This window comes from Rhodamnia argentea, chromosome 11 (assembly GCF_020921035.1).
Source record: "Rhodamnia argentea isolate NSW1041297 chromosome 11, ASM2092103v1, whole genome shotgun sequence".
NCBI classification, from domain to species: Eukaryota; Viridiplantae; Streptophyta; class Magnoliopsida; order Myrtales; family Myrtaceae; genus Rhodamnia; species Rhodamnia argentea.
In genome coordinates this window covers 14,200,508-14,212,714 of record NC_063160.1, presented here as the reverse complement: position 1 = coordinate 14,212,714, position 12,207 = coordinate 14,200,508, and the positions used below count along the sequence as shown (strand labels likewise).

General features: G+C 42.7%; 2 protein-coding genes across 4 annotated transcripts; one reads left to right on the top strand and one right to left on the bottom strand.

The window, feature by feature from the left end:
* Nucleotides 1–356: 356 nt before the first annotated feature.
* LOC115736455 (probable serine/threonine-protein kinase PBL11) lies at nt 357–3,462 on the top strand. The gene is made up of 7 exons (XM_030668172.2): nt 357–613; nt 1,139–1,348; nt 1,478–1,546; nt 1,719–1,787; nt 2,035–2,097; nt 2,196–2,518; nt 2,947–3,462. Exons 1-7 carry the CDS (start codon nt 415–417, stop codon nt 3,355–3,357), a joined length of 1,344 nt encoding a protein of 447 aa, XP_030524032.1. The 5' UTR covers nt 357–414; the 3' UTR covers nt 3,358–3,462.
* Nucleotides 3,463–4,167: 705 nt separating this feature from the next.
* LOC115736312 (probable protein phosphatase 2C 60) lies at nt 4,168–8,126 on the bottom strand. 3 transcript variants are annotated; one of them, XM_030667945.2, is made up of 5 exons: nt 7,814–8,126; nt 6,886–7,306; nt 6,337–6,704; nt 5,079–5,315; nt 4,168–4,661 (listed from the first exon to the last, which is right to left on the bottom strand). In XM_030667945.2, the coding sequence occupies exons 2-5, from the start codon at nt 7,202–7,204 to the stop codon at nt 4,407–4,409; spliced, it is 1,179 nt and encodes a 392-aa protein (XP_030523805.1). In that variant the 5' UTR covers nt 7,205–7,306; nt 7,814–8,126; the 3' UTR covers nt 4,168–4,406. The 3 variants fall into 3 exon arrangements, with proteins under 3 accessions (XP_030523805.1, XP_030523806.1, XP_048128587.1); XM_030667946.2 differs by having other exon boundaries at nt 6,886–7,299; XM_048272630.1 differs by having other exon boundaries at nt 4,548–4,725.
* Nucleotides 8,127–12,207: the final 4,081 nt, after the last annotated feature.

The following is a 12,207-nucleotide window of genomic DNA, read 5'->3' as shown; positions in this document are numbered from 1 at the left end:
TATTATCATATGCTATTGAATTCTACGTCACGTTGAGCATTGCAGATCCTTATCGAGACGTCGAACAATGTCTGGCCCCGACGTCGGAAGTGGTTTTCGATTAGAATAGATTCCGAGTTTCAAAATTCGTTCATAATAAAACTTGTTCGTCTGGCCTGTTTGCCGTCCGAAGACGAAGACCAGGTCTTGCACACGCTTGTCCTGATAATGACATGATGGAAGAACGAGACATCAAGGACTATCGACAACGTTAGACACATACAGTCCCGTTTTAATTATGCTGTTGTCTCTCTCTGCCGGCAATCCATTTAAGATCACACCCTCAAGCCAAACTACAAGCTCTCGGTTTCGGTTTCGAGGAAGTATAATTAGAATCCGAGGAAGGAGTGAAGCCGGCAGCGCCACCAGGGTTGGATGGGTGGATCACCGGGTTCTTCGCCGACCCCGATGCGGGCTCAGGACAAGCCTGGGCTGAGCCACTGGACGAATGTGTTGGGAGTGATGATCATAGCCATGTCCGTTCTGCTGACGGGCGTCACCTTTTATTTCTTCTTCAGGAGGAAGCTGCTCCCCGCCATCACGCGGCGCTGCCGTCGATGGACGACAAGCAAAGGTCAGTGATTCCGTGTCACAGTCGGAAACATTCCCAAGAAGAAAACAGTGTCGACGGAGAACGGAATAAGACGAAGAAAGATAATGAAGGGCAGTGAGAAATGAATTGGAACTCTGATTTAGAAACACTTCTAAGCATGATGCTTGAAGGCTTAAAGCGTGTCGTTCCGTCGTGTCGTGTCTTGGTCCAACACAAATCAAAACATGCATTCATATTTGTCTTACCATGTTCATTTGTAAGTCTGTTCCCAACGCATTCGTGCTTCAAGCTAGAAAAGCAAACCGGAGAACAGTTTGAAATTCTCAGTGTTGTGACACTGAGACCACATGAACCCTAAAGCAAGAAGTTTAGCCTGTAGCGTCGAAAGCTTAACGTGAACAATCATATTGTAATTCCGATTCATGATTCGTAAAGCTGAAACTCACGCATCGATATGAGAAATCATTTTGCTTCAGGGTCCTTTGTTGTTCGTAATATCCTCTCATTAGTAACAAGGTCTGAGCTTCGAATGACAATACATTGCAGCTGGAAGTAACTTGGAAGACGAGAAGATATTGCTGAGAAGGTTCCAGCTCGAGGAACTCGTGAGGGCGACCAACAACTTCAGCAAGGAGTGCCTGGTCGGATCCGGAACTTTCGGGAATGTCTACAGAGGGACGTTCCACGACGAAGGAATGCTAGCCATCAAGAAACCTCATGCCGACTCCTACCAGAGCGTCGAAGAATTTAGGAATGGTAATTTAGCCTCTCGACGTATTGTGCCGAGTATAAAATATGGAAGAATTATGTGTTTTTGTTCTTGAGGTCCAATTTGAGGATTATATCTTCAGGTGGCTGATTATTCTGCAGTTTTTTCTTGAACAGAAGTGAGACTACTTTCCAAAGTTAGGCACAGGAACCTTGTCAGCTTGGTGGGTTTTTGTGAAGAACCAGGTAAAAACATGCCCTCAATTTGATATTTTCAAATTTCGAAAAAGAAAATTGAAATATCCCACGTCGCTCGGTAATGGAATTTACATACTCTTTATGTTAAATTTCCATGTTTCGACGGGCATAAGCCTCGGAAGTGAAAAAAAAAAATCTGATTGAACATGTGATTGTACAGGAGCAAGAGAAGCTAAGATGCTGGTTTATGAGTATGTGCCCAACGGTTCATTGCTTGAGTACATCATGGGTAAGTTTGAAATGATGTTATATTATAGGAAGCTACTAGCCTGACAGTTTAACAGTAGTGTCGGTTATTTCTAATCACACGATCTCCCGATCAATGAATGCTTTATGCAAAATACATGCTGATGGTGTGTGAATCTTCGATTGAGATTGTACCGTTTCCAACAGTACTATCAGAAAACATTTTCCTATATAATATATGAAAAGGGAGAAAACTGAGAATCTTTCCTTCCTTCTTTGGCCATAAATAGGGAGAAGAGGGAGGGTCTTGACATGGAGGCAGAGAGTCAACCTAGCCATTGGAGCAGCTAAAGGTAGCTTCCACTCTTCCACTCAATTCATTTTTCACATGGATAAATAAGGCATGTGAGGAGACGAGGGTTCTGTTGCTGATATGCTCCAAATTTTGCAGGCATTGCTCATTTGCACGAAGAGGTCAAGCCGAGCATCATCCACCGCGATCTGAAACCGAGCAACATCCTCATAGGAGAAGGGTTTGAAGCCAAGGTTTCGGATTTCGGGCTCGTCAAGTCGGGGCCGATCGAGGATCAGTCGCACGTCAGTAGTCAGATCAAAGGGACACCGGGATACCTCGACCCTGCATATTGTTCCAGCTTCCATTTGACTCCGTTCAGCGACGTCTACAGTTTCGGCGTGATACTTCTGCAACTGGTCGCTGCCCGGCCTGCCGTTGACACCGGAAGGAACAACTCTAGGTATCATATTATAGAATGGGTAAGGATATTAGTCTCTTCATACTGTATTATCATTATATGTCTGCCATTAAGGTGTCCGATTCGGCGATCCTATCATTCGGTCCACGCACACATGAAGTTGCTCGCATAGTGTGCGTGTCGGTCCCCTACAAGTCGAGCAAGATTTACAGTTCTCGCACATAAGAATGGACTTTCAGACATTAAATAGCCAGAATGTGTCCATGCACATCTGTGTAGCTAGGTCGGCCATTCGGCTATCGTGCTTCCGTCGCGATTCAGTCATTTTGGATGTGTGCGATTCTTGCCCCTGAATACACTGACCGATCGGTAGGACAACTTCGACACGACTTGAAGGGATTACCGGAGATTCACACGGCGCGACCTACGCTAGCTAACTGAATACATTGTCTCTTAGGGAGTTAACACCATGTCGTCGTTTGAGTGCAGGCCAGACCAAGCTTAGAAAGAGGAGACGTGACAGGAATATTGGATGCCAATCTCCTCTCACAACCGTGCAACATGGAGGTGATGTTGAAGATGGGTCAGCTTGCTCTGAGGTGCGTGGTGAAATCGCCAAAACAGCGCCCTACGATGACCCAAGTGTGGCAAGAACTAGAAGAAGGACTTCGCGTGACCGACAGCAACTCTCTTAAACCGACAGCCCGCAGCGGGCCTCGCAGATCGATGGACCGTGAGACTTCTCAGAGCTTCAGCATCGATGGGGTCGGGTATCAGATATTCCACGTGGAAATGGACAGCCTCTCATTCCAGTCCACGAGCTTGAGGTGTTTGGATGCCGACAACCTCAGCATCGACTTCGACAAATGCAGTTTAAGAGGAATAGAAGAGGAGAAGTAGTTAACGGTTGCACAATCTCGAGGACCTCTGGCCTCTCGAGTTCGAAATTACCGGATTTTACTTATGTAACAGATCTAAGGTAGGCGGCACCAAGTGTGAAGTAGATGTGGCCTTGGAAATTCATTCATTGTTCACAACACCCCTTTCAAACTTTCCACCTTCACCCGAATGACATTACTAGACAAGCAGACTGGCAATTTCCTCGCCAAGGTAGCCGCTGTCAACGGGTCTATGGAACCATCATCTTCAAGGCAATGTTGCCAAACTGGACTCCTTGTATCCACCCTTATATCACCATCAACTTCAAAAGTGCTAGGACCAGGCCAATGAGTAAGCTGGAAAATTAGGCATGCCAACAAAGGCTAGCAGTTTGCATCAGAGGCCATGTAAGTGAGATCTTGCGTTGACCCGATATGTCACGACCGGATGAAAATAAAGGTCCGATTGTGATGGATCCCGCTCGCTGGCCTAATGCCATTCGATGACTATGTTAGTCCAAATACATCGACCCTATTCACGAGACAAAAATTTCACAGGAAAGCATTGAAACCTCAGCAGAGTTCATACTTTTACACCCCACTATGACTCTTAGCATCTGCGCAGCAGAGTTCAACTACTCGACAGAAGATTCGCAATAAACATAATAGTTGGAGATGCCTTTTCTTTTGCACCCTGGTAAGCATAACTTCATTTCAGGACCGAATTTTTATACCGATCTTTATGCCGTTCGCCACTGTAAACTACTCCAAAAGTGCTTGGATTAAGGGTATTACAGAATGCAAAAATTAGATCACTAGAGGGGAGAACAGATGCAAGTCAAAAGAGTTGCCCACAAAAATCTTTGCTGTCACTTTTGAAGCTTTCCCCCCATGATTCTTCCCATCATTGTGATCAAGTAAGCTGACATAAAATACAAGTCCCGGGTAAAATGTTACATTCTACATTAAAGAATTAATAATGAGCCGCACCTTCCCAATCTCTCAGATTCAACGAGTTGATTGTTACAGTAAATCCTAGTAGCATCGGTTTAGCAGCTTCATTAGGCAACACTAAACTTCCACTGGTGTTGCACAGGGGGCCAGAGTTTTTGCAGGTATACCTCCCCCTCTCAAGGACACGGTGGGTCCTTTGGTTGAGCTGGCTCTGCTGACTAAATTCGAGTCGAGAAATACAACAATGACTGTGATGTCGTCGTGGAAATGTCTGCGGACACCACGGTCAATTTTCTTCAAGTCGGAGTACCTCATCTCTCTTTTCTTCGCCGCTTCCTGCAAGGCAGCTTTCACAAGCCTCCGAGCAATTCCCTGGATGGAAGCAAGTGGATAACAGTCACATTAGATCTATAGCATTTCAATGTTGGAGCAAGTCCTACAGGTAAAATCAAGCAGCACTCAGGTATCCAAAGTAGTGTATATTCTCCAAGACATCAAACAGGTGTTTTCCACCCACGATCCCACCACACCTATCAGTCTCAAAGTTAAAACATCGAGAAGATGCATGGGCATGGAAATTAGCAACACCAAAAATTGCATGCACTATGTAAACTGAAGCCTCACGCCTAGCATTTCAATGATCTCGATTCCCACAGAAATAGATCATGTCAAGCAGATAGGAAAGGGCATGAAACTCTTACTAGTTACTGAAAATGAAAGAGAGACAGGGAATGAGCAGGACTGGGGAGCTCACTTAAAAAGAGAAAAGTCTCTGCAGGAAAATCTTACATTACGGGGATGATTTTGAACTATATCAACTGCTTCTTGGTTGTTAAGGTGCTCCCACAGTCCATCAGAAGCAAATATCACAAACTGATCAAGAGGCTGGAGATCATGCACTGATATAGATGGATCAGAACTTAAAATTGGCCTTCTAAAAGGTTCGCGAAGGCGAAACTTGGAATATAAAGGCGCCCTGTTGAACTCAGCCTTCTTCAGATACACATCACCAATGGATCTAGAAACCTGCAGAAATAAGTTTGTCAACCTAAAATCAAGACTACATCTTTCAAGGAAGAAAGAAAAAAATGACCAGAACAATTTAATTTTGACAGTGAATTTTGGTGCAGTGGAACTTCTACAGCTTAAACAAATCATCTTGAAAGCAAAACAAATAATTTTTTTCACAATTCAAGTAGAAAAATCACAAAATTGAAATAGATCCAAGGCACAGATAGAAGGTCCCGTTACTGTACCACTTAGCATACCCATCACATGAACTACTCCTGGTAAGAAATCTTTCTAAAACCACGACCAATTGCGATCTTAAATCAAGAGCTTGTCCACACCTTTTCTTTCACTTAGCGTTGACTAGGAGAATAGGAAGAAAAACGAAATGACAAACCCCCTCGAACAACTCTAGAGTTGACAACAAAGTACAAATAAAACAATTATCATTCACGTTTCATGCTCCCAATGTCACTGATACACTATTTTCCTGGTTCCGATTTCAAAGGTAGTACTGAGGCCGTAAACGCTTTGACGGAAAATTTATAGTCTCTCTTTAATAGCTCCATTTGGGGCTATGAGCTTTTATGTCCCCTCCAAAGAGAGGAATGTCACACAAACGCACATTACATCCCACGCCAATCTTCACAATAAGTGAGAAACCTAATTACAGTTATTGAAGTATGGCAAAAAAATAAAAAATTACAGTCATTGAAGGTCAAAACATTCAGATGTATCATCATGAATCAGCAACTATTCACTTTAACTACTACTCAATTTCAGTCACGTCAAGCAGCTCACCAATTGGACAGTATAGATGTAACATTTAAACTGAAGCCATTTCTCCCATCCCACAGAGCTCAGATGACCGTTCATGCCTAATTGAACTTTCCCGCTGACCATCCCTGGATCCCAAATTCACTAACCTAATGACTTTGTAGCCCCATACAGCACCTCATCCGGAAATACCAAATCCAGAAATGGGAAAGGCAAAAATGAAGACAAATGTTTTTCACCACTTTACAGTCAATAGACGTACCTGTATGAGGCCCTTTACACGCCATACTTTATGCTTTAAGACCACGATTTGAGAGTCATCTGGATGCAAAGAATGCATCTCCTGCCGAACGGACTCTATACACACATTATGCTCTGATGAAAGCTGGATGGCGAGGACCTCGCCGGTCGCCTTTACAGCCCTACCCAGAACAGCCCGAGAATCGCCCAAGTTGGCAATGTAGAGCGTCCCACCAGAAATAACACCAACCAGGCAGCACGATCCAACAGCAGCAATCTGGGGCTTCATGGGCCATTGTTTAGTAACAAGAGAGAAGAATCCCTCTTCCGTTGCTTGGTAAGCCTTCCTAATAGCATCTACGGACATAGATTCTTGCTCAGTTGCAAACACTGCAAATCATAGACAACGCAGCTGATTAATGATGGACAAAGAACATTGTCTGAATTGAGCACCAAAGAACATAATGATCACCAATAACAAAAAGGACCAATCAAGATAATATAGAACAGACTAGGCCTCATTGGAAGATGCTTCTTAGACTGAATAGAAAAAAATTGTTTATTATCTTACTCTTCAGATTCTGGAAGAGGTGATCATTAATGAAACGCGATGTCTCAGGTCCACCATGGCCATCATACACTCCAATGAAGGTGCCATAAGGACCTGAGTCAAGAAAACTCAAGGAGCCTGACTCGATCTGGCTCTGATCTTCGAGCAAATTATTGGCCTGAACAACCGCCATTGAGAAGTCCCCATTCAAGTGCTGCCCAGTGTCTTTGTACCAAAGAAGTCCATCTTGCCGGCCCCCTAAATCCGAACCCGTGTGCACATAACGGTCCGAGGACGGCCGCCAGCAAGCCCTCAGAAAATTTAACAACCTCGATAACATCCCTCATCTCACCTAAGTGAGCCTCCGAGTCTGGCTCCACATCCAATTCGGCTGCACCACCAACTCCAAACCCAAAACTGACAACCGCCACTCACCTGCAAACTGCATAATTATTTACAAGTCATATCCACTGCTTCACAGACTCAAAATCAAATACCAAGAACATTGAATTATTCATCCTGCAGTTTTGTTGACAGTAGTCTAGTCGCAAATGATGCCTCCGCTATCTACAACTAGCAAGCAATACTCCTATATATATATAGGAAAGTTTTAGGTCTACCGTCCAAGACCAATGACTTCTGCAGCTCAAACAGAGAGAACCCACCAAGAGCCCCATGAAACAGAGACTGACATCATAAAAGATAACGAAACACACAACCGAAACACATCTGCAACTAGTCGGTCAAATCCAACCGTCCCCATTCTAATCCTCGAGCACAGCAATTTGGCGGTCCACCAGAAAATTCAGTAACTAGACCACCAGAAAGATCAGCAGCTAGACAAAGACCCGAAGCGACCGCTCCCAGAACACCGATCGCTCAAATTGCGACGACACGAGACCAAGCGAAAAACGAAAAGGGGGAAAGATAGAAAGAGGGAGCAACTCACAGTACAAATTTAGGTTTGCGGCTGAATCGACACCGGACGAAAGCGATGGAGATCTAAAAAGAGGAACAGAGACAGAGCATGTGGGCGACCGCTCGAGAGCGTTAGATCCGTAGATCCACCAAATCAAAGCGCAATCGCTTTCCGCAAGCGAATTCGATCGCTCCTTTTTCCGAAAATTTACTCTTTTTGTCCGCCGTTCCCTCTCTTTTCGCGGACGGCGGGGAGGACGGCGGTGGCGGCCGCGACCCCGACTGGCGACGGAAGAAGAAGAAGAAGATAGAAGCTACGTAAGAAAACGAAGAGAGCCCCCCCTTTTTTTGTGGGGGGAGGGGGGGAGGAGGGGTCCCTCAAGCAGTGTGATTGAACCAGCCGACGAAGCTCTCTCTCTCTACACTTTCTCTCTCTAGAGGTCGAAGGTGCGTCTCAGCAGACAAGGCCTTCTTTAATCTCGCGCTATAAAAGAGAAACGAACAAAGCGGATGGCCGGAAGCCAGCAATGCATACGGGCAGCGGTGGGGCCCCACGTATAAAAACCCCCACTCCAAAAAAGAAAAAATTAAAAATTAAAAAAGGAGAAACTGCCATGGATCGATATGATGTGGCAGAGAAATATATATAATAATACGAGAATTTTACAACTGTAATATCGGGACCCATTTTTTTCTATTTTGTTTCACGCCGTTGACGACTTCCTTTTTTGGTGGTTTTTTCCATAGAAAAAGGGGCAGAACGTCCGATCTAATAAAAATTTAAATCGATAGATGAAGGAAAATCACGGGAATACAAATAGCGTATAAGCCCAGTAGACGAGCGATGCGAGATATTTTCACGTGGGATACGGGTATTTTTCGACGGAATGCCTACAATCATTGTAGGAAACGAAGAAATCATCGAAAGTACACGATGTTAATCTATGGATACTATTGAACGTTGATATATTAATTTTCGAGAGGATATGTTTTGTCCAGATTAGCCATGGTTTCTCGTATAATAAATTGGTGCGCCTCGACTAGGAGTGAGTATGAGTTCGAGATAGAACCGAAAATCGGGCCGAATCGGCTATGGTTCTAAGTTCTAGGTTCTAATTCCCACGGTTACCGATCCGATTTTTGGATCCAAAAATAGTGAAGCCGGTGTTGTGCAATTCGATCCCAATTCCCGAGTAAGAGTGGAATTGGGAACACCCAAGAACTAAATCGGAATCGGGAAACAATGAACACCGACTACGCGTTTTGAACTTTTTATTATTTAGTTTACTTGTCCATCTTTTATGGATTGTTGCTATTGAGAGAGGGGGGTTTTAGTAGTTGTGTTCACTATCGTTTTGCTTAACTAAAAACGAAACGGAAGAGAATAAGAAAAAAAGTGAAATGAAGAAAAAGAAATTGGTCGGTTCTCAAGCGGACCACGAAATCAATTGACATGGTAAGTTCTAAGTTCCATATTACGCAGATTAGATTCCAAGTTCTAGAAACTAGAAGATTGATTTCGACGAAGGTAGGTTCCATGCTCCAGTTGAAATTTAAATTCACTCCGAATCCGATTGCCCCTAGCGTAGAGGAAAAGCAATAAGAAGAGGTCGAGTTGTTCCTCGCTGTGATAAATTAATACAATATCTTATCTCAACTTAATCGTGATCTTAAGATAATGTCATCATTTGAACGAAGTAGGCTTTTTGCAAAGTTCATCATTTTTTTTCCCTAAACTAATTACTAAAAAAGAAGAGTGGTTCCCATTAAGGCGACCCTCCACTACAGTGCATACAGAATCCCAAAAATTCATGGGGGATCTTTCCCATAAACAGTCTCAAAAAGAGAAATGAACCAATTTTTATCAAGGTTTTCATATCCTTTTGCCATGTTACTATTTAATTATAACACATTCATATATGAGGAAATATATAACATATTGGCATAATAACATAATTTAGAGTTCTTTATCTATTAGTTAGCACACAAACATTTCTCTCGTTTTCATGATACACGGAATTCCATATGACGTTTACGGATTCCTATTTTTAACCCGATTACTTATCCCGCGGTCTCATGATTTGCGATGCAATGTACAAGGCCCTGTTTAAGGTATATTTTCGTACGACAGCGCGAGCAGAATGCGCAAATAATAGATAGATCCTTTTCATCTAATTTAAATGTTTCACGCTTAATTTCGGTACAAGAAGATTCAAAGGGTTCCAAGCTGGTCTTTTTTCCATCGTCGCTCATGTTCGACCCAAATTATTGTTGGTTCCTCGAGTATATACATTTGTCTTCGCTCAATGAGGGCTCCAGATCGCCGTGTAAACAAGCGGATCACATTCAATTATCAATAGTTACGAGACGCGTCACCTTAATTAATTTATCTTATATCCCCGATCTTAGTAAGACGTGTCATTTTCCTTACTTTTTCTCCCGTATATAAGATGGAAATAGAAGTGGGGATCGTCGATCCCTAGCGGTAAAAAGAGTTAACAATTTGTACACTTAGTGCCCCTACTCTCTCTCTCTCTCTCACACACGAACGAGCAATTCAATTTAGAGTAGCCAAGCTTAACGCGTGTCAAACTTTAATTTTATGTTCGTGCCATGGTTAGGTAAAGCCAAAAAAGATGCCGACACAACTTAGGTCAATTGCCCCTATGACTACGAGTTGCGTGCCCCATTGACGTTGTGGATATCTAAATTGATACTTCTTTTGATCGTGGGATGTCATTCTCATTCGAGTGGACGGTGCTCTCGCATTGTTCTAGTTTGGTTGGGAATAGAAACTTCCGAGTGAATTGAAAAAAGACAAAGAAAAAAAGGTGATGTGACCATTATTTTTCAGAAAAGAAGAAGAAGAAGGATTTAATTACTTTTTAGAAAAAAATTTTTTAATTTGAACCATTTTCAGTATGAGTACGAAGATAATTTGCGTATGGGCTCAACTTCCAACGTAAACAGCACGTGTAAATTCTTCCTTTCCCGCTTGAACGGGGAATAGATCGTATTAACGAGGATGCCCGGCACTGATCAACCATAATTATACACATAGCGATAAATACCAAAAATCTCCTAAGTGCGTATTTTACACCCTATGTCTCGTCCCGTGTACGGTGACGCACTTCAAATTATCCGTTAGGTATTATTAAGATGCACGTATGAAACGTGTTAAAAAAATCTCACGTCGAGAATTTAGTGCAATGCAGAGCGGTTGATATATTATTATTGGTCTATAATTCACGGGCTTAAGTTTTTGAACGAAGACTCTCCATACGAAAGATATGGAGTTTTTATGTGATATCCTTAAGATTAATCACATATTTTGCACGCATGTAGTGATTGTAATTTCCAATTCGAGGGGAGTTTTACTCCACCCAACTCGAAAATAATTTTAAACGGTTAATGAAAAAAAAGATGTGGTAAAAAAACGATTTAGAGGGATTGCGTGCTAATTGAGGTGTTTGTGGGGACCACCTATTTTGAATAGGTGGAGGACCGGGCGGGGGGTGGCGAGAGATCATTTAATGTCGCACGTAGGTGTCCATTTCGGAAGCCCCGATTGGACACGTGTCTGCCCATTCCTTTAAGCAAGTGGCGACAAGTTTGTGGATCTGGTGCGTGTCGGTTCGAATACTGCAAAAATTTCATGACCCACGTGTGACAGCAATTCGTAGCATGGTCACCATCTTGCCCCAGGAAAAAAAAAAATTTAAAGGAAGAAATTATTCAACATGTCACAAAAGAGATAAAATAATTAAGGGCTTAATTTTACCAAGAACCCTCTTTTCATCCACTTCTATTGATAGATTATAACATTGCCTAAGGTATTAAAAAGCAAAAGATAAAAAACACGTCGAACATGCTCGAAGGCAATTACCATCGGTCTAGACATGTCTCCTTCGTTCGCACTTGATCGAGATCCAGCTCGATGAAAACGGTACCACGAGTTTGATTTCGCTTGGCGTGTTCCGAATAATAATCTTTCGTTTTGTATTTACTCTTTTTTTTTTTTAAATTGGAAATCAGCCTCGCAACTGGAATTCGACTTTGTTTCTTCGACATGCCAATTTGTGAGGGGCTTATAGCTCCACAATCCGATGGCCTTTGATATTAGGAAATAGCACGGTAGGCGTACGAATCGCTTTTGGCTTTCTAGTGAACCAACAACTTATGGAGCAAACCCCAAAAAAATTGGGAAAGCATAAGTTTCAAACTTGGTAACCAAGATGCCGAATGAATAAGATGACTAAAAAAAGGACCATATAAGAAAAACTCATTAATTTTATCCCACGCACGTAAAAAAAGGTTAATAGACATGCGGTCTTACTGGTAAAGAAATTGGGGGTGGAGACGTTAGTATCATAATTCATAAATGTGGGGTTCGACTCCCGAGCTATGTAAACCGACGTAGTAAAA